Source organism: Anarrhichthys ocellatus, unplaced genomic scaffold, assembly GCF_004355925.1.
Source record: "Anarrhichthys ocellatus isolate YVR2014 unplaced genomic scaffold, GSC_Weel_1.0 scaffold13, whole genome shotgun sequence".
Lineage (NCBI taxonomy): Eukaryota > Metazoa > Chordata > Actinopteri > Perciformes > Anarhichadidae > Anarrhichthys > Anarrhichthys ocellatus.
This window is the reverse complement of record NW_022280043.1, coordinates 6998975-7009893: the sequence shown is the minus strand read 5'-3', so window position 1 is coordinate 7009893 and position 10919 is coordinate 6998975. Positions and strand designations below refer to the sequence as shown.

Sequence of the window (10919 nt, the reverse complement as noted above, 5' to 3'; positions counted from 1 at the left end):
GAATCAACAGTTAATTATTCAACTGCCTATTTTAATATGGTTTTTATTAAGGATTGTTTCCCAATGCCATGCCCCACATAGGCCACAATTTCCAAATCATAAAATAAATTGAATTTAAAGCTGTTAAATTGGCCATGTTGATATCATTCTAAACAAGTCCAAAGATAACTATTCTGGGCTAATTGGGACAAACATACTTGTAGATAGGCTCTACTGTATTACGTTTATTGTGAGCTTATATATTTCTGTTCTTCTCATTCTTGGGTGAATTTTCACCCCGATAAAACTTTAGTTATTTTGTATGAAGAGTACATTTTTTTGGGTGTTGCAATGAGAGAGCCTCATGATAAAATCACTTTTAACTGGCTTTAAAGAAATCCTGCAGTGTCTTTTCACTGCAAGAGAGGTGGAGAGAGAGAGAGGGAGAGAGGGGAGGGGTTGTATGGGGGGGGAGGGTCACCTTTTGTGCAAATACATCAACCAAGAAGACTGCAACCAGCATCAGATTTCTGTGTGTGTGTGTGTGTGTGTGTGTGTGTAAGAGAGAGAGGCACTCCTTTGCAGAGAGAGAGAGAGAGAGAGAGCGAGAGAGATAGAAAGAGGGAGAGGGAGAGAAGTCCAAAAAGCTTTGGAGCATTGCAAGAAGAAAGAAGAGTCTCTGCTGCCAGATTTCCACACTCTACAACCAAAAACAAAGTGATATACTTTTCCTTGAAAAAGTTAGAAAAGCGGCCATGGACGGTACCACATTCGGACGCACGTTGCTCCTGTGCACCTTGCTGCTCTGGGCATTTCAAGGTAATTCTCTTTGATACTTTCCGCTACTTTTTTTTTTTTTTTTTTTTGGAAAATGATAGCCTTTAGTAACTTTACAATGCTTTAGACGCGGTGCTGGTTAGGTTTTCATGGCTTCAGGCTGCAGATTCTTACTTTACTCTTCCGCGGACTGCCGGGTTGTAAGAGGTCCGATGCTTACCGGGACAGACCTGTCCGTACGTGCCGCAGTCAGACGCGGCTCATTGAGTAGTTCTCCTTGGACACGTTGTTGTTTATTTATGTTCTATATTTGGTTGGCTGGTGTTGAGCAACCTGTTACCGGCGGAGCAGATAAGCCAGAAACACGCCGACAGCAGGTGGAAAACCGGATTTAACCAAAAATCGACATACGTGTAGCCGATCGAACAACTGATGCTGGTTTAAACAGCAGCCTAACTGGTGAAAAAGAAATAGTAGCCGTCCGGTTGCGCAGCCCCGACCACGGTTTATCTCCGCTGATGGGATGTTTTAAAGGGTTAATGGTTGCTCTTTGTAGTTGTGCGGTAAGTCTCAGCTCCGCACTTGAGTGCACTTTAAAAGCGCACACCGTTATTTCAGTCTGCACCCCGCTGCCAATTCAATAACACCAAAGCAGCAGCATGTAGGCTACCTCTGCGATGCAGCCACAGTGAAACATATTGAACTTTCAAAATAAAACACGGATTGACCAATCATAATGTTTATGTGTAAATAAAGTGTAGATTAAATGTCAAATCTACAACAACAAAAAAGCTTCCAAGAATGTTTCGGACATTATAAACATGTCCTTCCTGAACAGTGAGCGATGTGAAGCTTTTATTTTGCCTGACTCGGGCTCATCCATGCTGTTATATGTCTGGCTGCTGGGTGCAGTTTCCAGCTCTTTGATGTCTGATCTGCGGGATTTGCTTCTCCTTTGCTGGCAGCGCGCCTCGCCCTCAGCACCCCTGGGTGCTGCCAGAGAGACTAAGCCAATTTATATTCAACTTGACTTTATCCTCCTATGATCCCCGTCAAAGTAAAGTTTCTGATTACTGACCAAAAACCAAGTAGGCTATATATCCATTAAAGGAGTTGCTGTGATGCTCGAGGCTTCAAGTTTAGTATTGACCTGGTTTTGCGTTTGCCGTAGAGGTTCATCTCCAATTCACTCCCTCTAACTGTCATGTATAATAGATCACTTGCTTGATTTTGATATCTGTGCGTCTCATGAGTTTGACTTGAAAGTATGTGTGGGTCCTATTTGACTGTGAAGATCAAATTTGCTGGAATGCTTTGTGGTCATCCTGTGAAAGTTATTTCTAATTCCTGGCCTGTGCAGAGAGTCTGAGTGGTTTGAAGCAGGATGAGCTGAAGGGCGGGGCTGGAAGTGCTCTGCAACCCCCCCTCCCCTCCTTCTGTTTTATAGCAACCTCTTTTCATTTTATACAAACATAGCGTTCTGTATATCCTCCACCGCCCAATTTTTACCTGGTTTAGCTTTTCCTCCCCTCTCCTTCCACCTCCCGCCTCTTCACCGCCCCAGATCTGCTTTTACAGGGCGACTTCCTCCTCCCTGGCGTCAGAGACAGTAGTGCTTTGCTGTCTGTCTGTCCTTCATGGAGCCTTTTAACAGGTGCCTACTAAAAAAGTGCCCTGTAATTGATGGCCGCAGTGTTAATCACACATCCTTCTGTACAGCTGCGGTGCTTTTGAGCACAAAGGCTCAGTAGTCTGGCGGAAGGAAAGTCATTATTTCCCTGTAGAGCTACAAATGTTGATTTGTTGGAAGTGAAAGTTTGCCAAATCCCTCTATTACTGTACTCTTTCCGTCTCGTTCTTGTTCTCTCTCTCTCTCTCTCTCTCTCTCTCTCTCTCTCTCTCTCTCTCTCATAGTTTAGTCTAATAATAGCAGCTCTTGTTGGATCTCACTGGGATTCTGACCCACATTCTCACAATTACTGGTCACACGCTCTGGCAAATTCAAAGTATGTCAGTTCTGAGCATAGAAGGGCAGTAAATGGAACCACGGGACACGTAACACCCATGTCATCTCTTGAGCCTGTATTTATGTTTGTAGTTGTGACACATATGTGATGCATGATGACAGGGGCGCCCCCAGGTGCTCAGCATGCCGGTGCCCGGGATGGCCGCTGACCCTTTGACCCGCTCACCCCGACATGTTGGTAAATGGCTCCTCTTCTATACGCTCCTGAGATGCCATTGCCTTCTTCATGGCGGGACAAGCATCGACGGCGGAAACATGCTGAAATGAAATATAACTTAATTTTAGCTGTTTGAAGTTTGTTGAACCACAGACTCTCAAATTAGAAAAACTTTTTTCTGAGCGGATGTTGGGGAAAATACATTACAACATTAAAGCCTCACAAAACTACAAAGAGACATAAGGTAGAGTATTTTATTTTTTTTTCAAAGCAATAACTTCTGGCACTGCTTCACTTTCTTTTGGGGGGTAAAAAGAACAAAGTGACATTAAGAGACAAAAGGAGAGTCAATGGTCAGATGAGTTTGCGCTAAACTGTAGAGACTCCAAAGTGGTCAGGAACCGGCGGAAAGAATCGCAGCGACAAGCATCAGCTGAGTTCAAGGTGTTAAAGTCTAACACGCAGCGTCAGCCTCTTTGTCTATCGCCACCTTAATTCCCACAGTCATTTCCTCACTTTTAATTTCTGTGCCTCCCCCCCGCCCCTGCCAGCGCCACATCAAAAGTGCACCCCCTGGAGACGTGTGTAATTATTATGGTATTAGGCCAGAAAAAGAGCCATTTAGCCATGAGGAGATAAAAGCCAGGGGACCTCTTTTCACAACTGTCCTGGGGCACTTGGTTTTAGTCTCTTGCAAGCATACACACATGTGCATTCCTAAATGCACGGATGGCAAATAGTAACAGGCACGCACATACAGCATGCATTCACTGACCAGGAAGGGTGCGCTCGCACAAACCTCAAATTATTAACACACCTGCACACATAATATGCCACCACACCCGGAAGCACACACACGTAGAACTGCAGGATGTTGCGCAACACTGGAAGCTCGTATAGCAGTGAGTGACAGATTGATAGTGACTGCTTTGGGAGAGCAAGTCCATGTTTGCCCCCTTGTTATTCAGGCCTCTGGGGGAGTGGGCCTTGGAATGGAAGGGCTGTAATTATTGGGGTGGTTCATTCTCCCCTCCGCGTGCTTCTACATAATGTGTGTGACAGTGACGGAACAGAGCACTGAGACGGAATGAGTGGCATTCCTCCGGACACGTCGGAGCTCGCTCTGTAATGTGTGTGTTTGTTTGTCGTCACTTCAAATTCTATGGACAAGGGCTTCCTTTCTTGCTTCAAAGCCCCCCCTCCCACCACAAGTCGCAGGCGGTAATCCATGTACAAACAAGTGGCCACAATGCGGCCCCCATTTCACCATCAAGAGGCAGTGTTGTAGGTGCAAAGCTGGAGTCCGCACACAGCCGGGGTGCATTCTTGTGGTTTGACTGGGTTTCACTCGGGGGGGCACCAGTTAAACATTAGTCGGTTAAGGTAATACCATGTTGTGGTTGGCTTGTGTCAGGAAGTCCATTTAGTAATCATTGAGCTCTGCTAAGGGGATTGGAGCTCGCCAGCCTTTTCACACATGCCCACTGGTGTTTATTATTTGCAGTGAATGACACATTAAAGTCAATCCCAGCAGTGTTTGCTCGCTGTGATTTACCTTGTTGTCTTCGCGTTTGTTGACCTCTGGGCTTTTGTGCATGGTGCACAGTTAATAACCCTGCATAGCATCAGGAAGATTGCCCGCTGTGTTTCAGTGGGAGAAGGCTCTGTTTGCATTCACGCCCATCCCTAGAGACGTTCCTCTGCAGATTTATGGCCACTATTGATGATTTTAAAATAAGAAAGGCCCCTCCTCCCCCGCTTGGCATGTTCACTTCTTTCTCACTTAGCATAGGACACATTCCAGTATGGTGTCTATCTCTTTGAGTCTCGACTTTAAGTTTGATTGTTGTGAAAAACCTACATACACACTCTCATGAATATTTAGAATGAGATGTAAAAGAAGCGGCCCAGAAGTTGTTTTGGTTTCATCTGTTGCTTGGAGGATGCTGTCTTGTAATTAGTGTGAGTTGTAGGGAGGAAAGGAAGGAAGCACAGAGGAATGGACAGACAAAGAGAGATCAAGGGATGGGATGAGAGATGATTACAGCTGACTGTTGTGAAGCCACCGAGCAGTCATGTTGTTCTCGTCTCGAGGGAGGAAGATGACGGTGATGGGTGATTTCAAATGCAGCCTTGAAAAGAGTCTACATGTGTCTGCATGGGTGTCCTTGTCTCTACCTCTGTGTATGGGATGGTGGGGGAGGCAAATCAGGGTTTGAGCAAAATTGAAAATTCACAAAGCTCTTTCGGGAGACGAGGTTAAGTGCTGCCAATCCATTTAGCAGGAGAGTGCTGTAGCAAGACGTGGATAAGAGCCTCCATTCCTCAGCCTGTTGTTGTAGGAATAGATAAAGCAGCAGGATTGGCCTGAGCTTTTTTAGCCACGCGTTGTACAGATCTGTGTCATAAATCGGCAAGGAAATACGATGGCCTACATGTTTTGTGCCTGCCACAGAAAATGGCATTCATACTACTACACCCTCTTGTGACCAACTGTTTTAATCAGTCACGTAGCGTGCGACTGTGGGGGGATGAAACGAACAAAAGTGATACAGGCAGAGATAGCAGCAGTGAGGATTAGACAGGCGGAGTACGTCAGGATTGACGGATGCCAATTAGGAATGGGGAATGTCAAGGAAAAGCCTGGATCTGTGGCCAAGGAGATCATTTTCCTGGCAGTAGAGAGGAAATCCTAACCCCTGCGCCCCTCCAACCCTAAACCCTCCATCTGACTGTTGGCTGGCGAAGCGTCCTCTGGGAGCCCCGCAAGCTGTTACTTTTCAGACATCAACAGTTGCCTCAGCAGCAGTTGTTGAATGCATCCCTCCAAAGAAGCCACACACACACACACAAACTTGGGTTTCATTACCACCTCGTGTCTTTCCACACCACTGGCTTGTGGGGAAAGGAGAGAGTAAAACTGTATGTTTGCTGTTAAATTACCCCTAATTGAACTTGCTCGTCTCGTTGATTTTTGAGTATTCATTTGTCACGCTTCTTCAAAATGACTGTACATGATTTGAATCACTTCCCATGCTACTGAGTCAGGATTTCAAGCCTGTGGACTGATATTTGAATGCACCTCTGACCCAGTAATTCCTTCTCCCGAAGGAGTGGCTTCAGAAATATGACGGCTCTGGATTGTATAATGATAACCAGAAGATGAGGGTGACGTGAAGTTAACTCGCCTACAGAATGTTCTGTGTTGACATGTGTGTACACGTGTGTGCGTAAATTTACTCAAATGACCGCCGCAGAGGTTGGCCAAAAACCACTGCCATTACTCTTCTCTCTTTTAAACCACCTTTCATGTCCAATCTCGCTTTTCCATCTGTCAGAGAACATTCCTGCACCCCCCCCCCCCCGACTTTAATCTAGTTAATGGTTAAGCAGCGGTGGTTAACCTCTCCAGTGAGGCTGGGCACTGTTTGACAATGAGATCTTATTGCTTTAGCTGAACCGTGGGGACCTGGAAGACAGGAGTGGGAACATTAATCCTCCATGAAGGGAAGAGGAGGAGGAGCATAGCGGTAGAAGAGGGGGGAGGTGTTTGTGCGTGAGGTGGTACCAAATATACCTTTCAGCTTATGTCAGTATTCTGTGTGTTGGTTGTTCACTACGACTCCATGTCTGCTTGTGTGAGGAAAGGGGGTTCCCCACGTTACCTGAGAACAAGGCCAGAGTATCATCGCTGAACAGATCCAGTGTCAGTTTTCAGGGCTCGCCCAAGGACATAACTCGTCTTTGTTTTGATGAGGTTTCGCTTACCTGAGCCCCCTCTGAAACAACGACCACAGCCCTAAAGTTCCCATCTCTCCTCTCTGCCTGTGTGAACTTGACTTTGAAAGAGAGTAGAGGAGTAAAGTTACCATGCTCTGACTGTTAATGTTCATCCAAAGTCACATTCTGTTCTTAACTTTAGTTTGAGTCTTTTTTTCTCTCTTTAAGTTACATTTCTCTCTGGAATTCGCTTGTCGGTCTCTTTACCACACCCTGCTTTACGCCCAGCTCTGTAAATCATCCCTTTTATCACTGTGTTGTTTTTTTTTTTCCTCTACATCTCTCGCACTCATCTGTCTCTCCCTTCCTCTCACGTGTGACACCCACCATCCGTCATCTGTCTCTCGTCCCTGCCAGGGACAGACACTAAACACATGCGTCCTACGGACCATGTGTTGTCTAATCATCACAACAGCCTGAACAGAAGGTAGCCACTGGTAGCAGCGTGTCTCAAATCCCTGGTGATTCTGAGCAGAATTCCTTTTTTTGACTGACGGTTCAGTTAATGACAATAATCAAGCCAGAAGACTCACAGTCACTTTCCAGCGGTGCAACAATATTAGTACAGTTGCATCTGTACAGTGTTGCAGCAGCGTAAGGCACTTGACTTTGCTGATCCAATAAGTAGAGTGCCTTTCTTTGTTTTTATTGGGAAATTCAACGCTGAATCTCCTGTGTTGTTCATCAGTTGTGTCCATATTCCGGTAATGCGAGGAGAGTCAAGTTTCATAGCTTCATTTTCATTCAGCCTGGCAGAAAAAAAAGTACAAGCTTGCTCCCGGTCCATATGAATATTTAATCCAAAATCAATGCCTTTCAATTGGGTTATGACTCCATCAGGCTAAATGATTCCCAATTACATGTCTTTACAATCTGCAGAACAACAAACGTGATGGATAGTTATTGTTAGACTTACAGAGTGCCTAACTGATTTAGCCTCTTGTTATTAAGGGATAAATTAATTTTAACCCCAGTGTTATGCCCCGAGAGCATCTTGCATTCTGCCCTGGGCATGTCGCAGCAGCAAGACTAAATTTAGTTAACAAATATTGGTACAGAATGACTGTGAAGCAGAAGCCAACTGAACATGCGGTACTTGTGAAGAGCGACTGCGTTAGAGATTTCGGAGGGCTCAGAGAGGCTGAGAGGTCTTGGACAGGCAGCTTGGAGGACCCCCTTTGATCCCATTCCTCACCCACACCACACGACACACACTTCAAGATTTGTCTCTGTGGAGAATGATGAAAGATGCACCGACTCCACGTGTCAATTAGCAGTTTGGGAGTGTGCGCTGCCCTGTGTGTCTATGTGTGTGTGTGTGTGTGTGTGTGTGTGTGTGTGTGTGTGTGTGTGCCTGCGGATTGAAAGCAGTGTGTGAGGGTGGGGTTGGTTAATGGCAGGGGCAGAGAGGACACATGTTCAATAATAAGGCCTGACAAAGGGGGACAGGCAGAGGGGAGGGATGGAGGCAGGGTGATGGAGCTCTCAGTATATGTCACTGCTTTTCATAATGTCTCACTCCTACTTACGGCTGGAAATCTATTTCATTATATGAATAGGAATATTTTACCAAATTGAAATATATCACAGCATGGCTAGTCACATAAATAAGTAATGGATTTCAGTTCGCTTGGCATAATTCCTTTTGACTAAGGCTGCAACTAAATGATTAGTTTTTATAGATTAGTTTGCTTAATATTTTATCCTTTAAGTCGATTGTTTGGTCAACAAAAATACTGTTTTCAAATGTCTTTTGTTGTCCAACCAACAGTCCAAAGCCCCAAGACATTAATCTATTAATTTGTTATTAAATTCATTTGTTTATGCAAAACATAATGCATCACAATTGAGACACATTATCCAAGAAATTACTTAAAGAATTAATTGACTGTAAAAATTGTCACCAATTCATTTTTCTGTTGACTGTTGTGATTAATGGACTACTCGTTGCACCTATAATTTGGACCACTTTGTAAGACAACATAATATAATCTTCCATCACAATATGTTACCATTGAAAATCAATGAACTATAATGCTGAAGTATCACTCGCCGTTAAAGCAGCATGGCTCAGCTGCATGGCAATTGATCCTGTGCATGCTGGCCTTAGAGACTAAGAGTTAATAAGTGCTAAACTTAACTGATATCATCTATTTTCTTTATGGACTGGCTATGAGTGTTGGAGGCAGCACGAGAGCCAAGTGCATTCCACTCCACTGTGTTCATCTCGCATCATTAAGTGCCTCACTTCATACATGCTGTAGCCGTGGCACTCCTCACTGTGGCATTTTTTACATGTATTTTTCAGTGATGTCTTTCTCTTTGTGCACCTGAACAAGGCTACATTGTTGAGATGTTCCTGTAGGCTGTTGGAATGCAGGTATTAATGCTGGGCTGATTATCCACACGGCAGAGGGAGAGAGAGAGAGAGAGAAAGAGAGAGAGGGGGGGGAAGGAAGGAGAAAGGAATGGAGACAAGGTGTAGAGTGAAGGAGGGCAGCACGTTGAGGCGCAAAAAAAAGGGAGAGCTTGACGAACTCTTGGTGGTACTCTTCGACGTTTAAACCGTGTGTAATTGTGCACACGTGCATGAATACATGTATGTGCTGTATGTAGGTGCTTAAGAATGTCACCGTGTGTGTGGGTGTGTTCATCCAGATACTTGTGAGAAGGGGTGTCTGGGTATTTGAATGTGTGTCTGGAATGCAAACCCTATTAACTGAACTTACACTGCAGTGTGTGTGTGTGTGTGTGTGTGTGTGTGTGAGTGTGTGAGAGACAAACTAAAGAGCTAGCTGTGTGTGTGGGGCAGGACCCGACTATGTGTGTGGGCACCCGTCAATTGAAGCAGTCAGGGCTGTTAGGAGCATGTGAACATTTACTTCAACCCCAGCATGAACTGGAATCCGGATTTAACGGAGGTTATAAATAGTTGTGTATGTGTGTGTGTAATCTGACATCGATGGCAGTACCAGCTGGGGATGGGACAGTGGTGGAGCCCAGCACTACTCTCGGGGGGGGGCCTCACATTCACATGCCTTGTACCACCTCTCGTTAGATGACCTTATTAGACTTTATGTTAAACTGATGTCTACCGGATTAATACATTTGGCAAAAATAATTGGAGGTCAAGCTTTTATTTGAGCTTTACTATTTATTTCTCTATTGTTCTCATCCTCTATTTCTTGCTTTGTCATAAATTGGTGGTAGTTTCTTTCCCTGTTTGCATCGTGTCATATTGTGCTGCCATGGTTTGTGGCCTCTGGTTCACCAGCCGGTGGTATTTGATCCAGGCTGTCAGAATTGGAGCCTGCTCTCCTTGGCAAGGAAGTTGGCAAGTTAAAGCCAGCCAAAAAAATCTACCATCCACTGCCTACACTCTTTTCGGTAGTCCCTCGGCTCACCCACACACACTCCCCACCTCGCCCCATCTGTTTGTGTGTGTGTGTGTGCGTGTGTGTCTCCATTTGGCACCGCTTTAGGGGCAGTTGGTGTAACGGTTCAAGAGAGCATCAAAGCCCGGCCCACCATCGGCATGACGGTGCAAACAAAGTCAGAGCTCAGTATGCAGCAGTGACCCCTTGCTAATGCTAACTTCATGGGTAGATCGGTGAGAGATGCTACATGCTATGGTGCAGTTTGAGCAGACGTGGGCCTTATGCTTACATCGGCGACAGCCAAACAATGGCATACTTGTCTTCCTGTGGCTGGCCACCTGTTCTCTCCTCCCTCGCTTCGGCTGTGTCCAAATATCCGAACAGTACCTCCTGTCCCTCATCCAACACTTTCTCCTTCCCCCACCCACACTGTGCTTCAGTCCGTCTTTCTTTTTTCGTTGCCTTCTCCCATTGGGGAGGGTTAGCATTTTTAGCAGGACAAAGGAAATGGTGACAGTGACAGCGAAAGAAGAGAGACAGCTGGACGGTCATGGACTCGAGATCATGTTGCATGTGTACACTTACAACACAGTCTGCACCTCTTTCTCTCTGTGGCCTCATTTCTTCCTTTCACTGTCTCCTCACCCTTCCCTGTCTTTTGACAGTTTCCCCTTCTTCCAGTTCCTCTTGTGTTCTTGGTTTCTGTTCTCACAACTGCTATTATTCTCTCTAAATTCTCCCTTTCGATCATTCCATGTCTTATGCCACATCCCACAGTCTCTCTCTCTCTCTCTCTCTCTCTCTCTCTCTCTCTCTCTCTCTC

The 10919-nt window shown here is 45.4% G+C and overlaps 1 protein-coding gene across 4 annotated transcripts in view; it reads left to right on the top strand.

Annotated features, from left to right (window-relative positions):
• The first annotated feature begins 555 nt into the window (after window positions 1–555).
• The window catches only part of bcam (basal cell adhesion molecule (Lutheran blood group)), a 49376-nt gene continuing 39012 nt past the window's right edge, over window positions 556–10919 (top strand). For 2 of the 4 annotated variants that reach the window (XM_031852640.1, XM_031852641.1), the window contains exon 1: window positions 556–798. In XM_031852640.1, the coding sequence (XP_031708500.1) occupies window positions 735–798 (64 nt within the window). In that variant the 5' untranslated portion in view covers window positions 556–734. The remainder of the gene's footprint in view (window positions 799–10919) is intronic. The other 2 variants (XM_031852643.1, XM_031852642.1) reach the window with 1 other exon arrangement.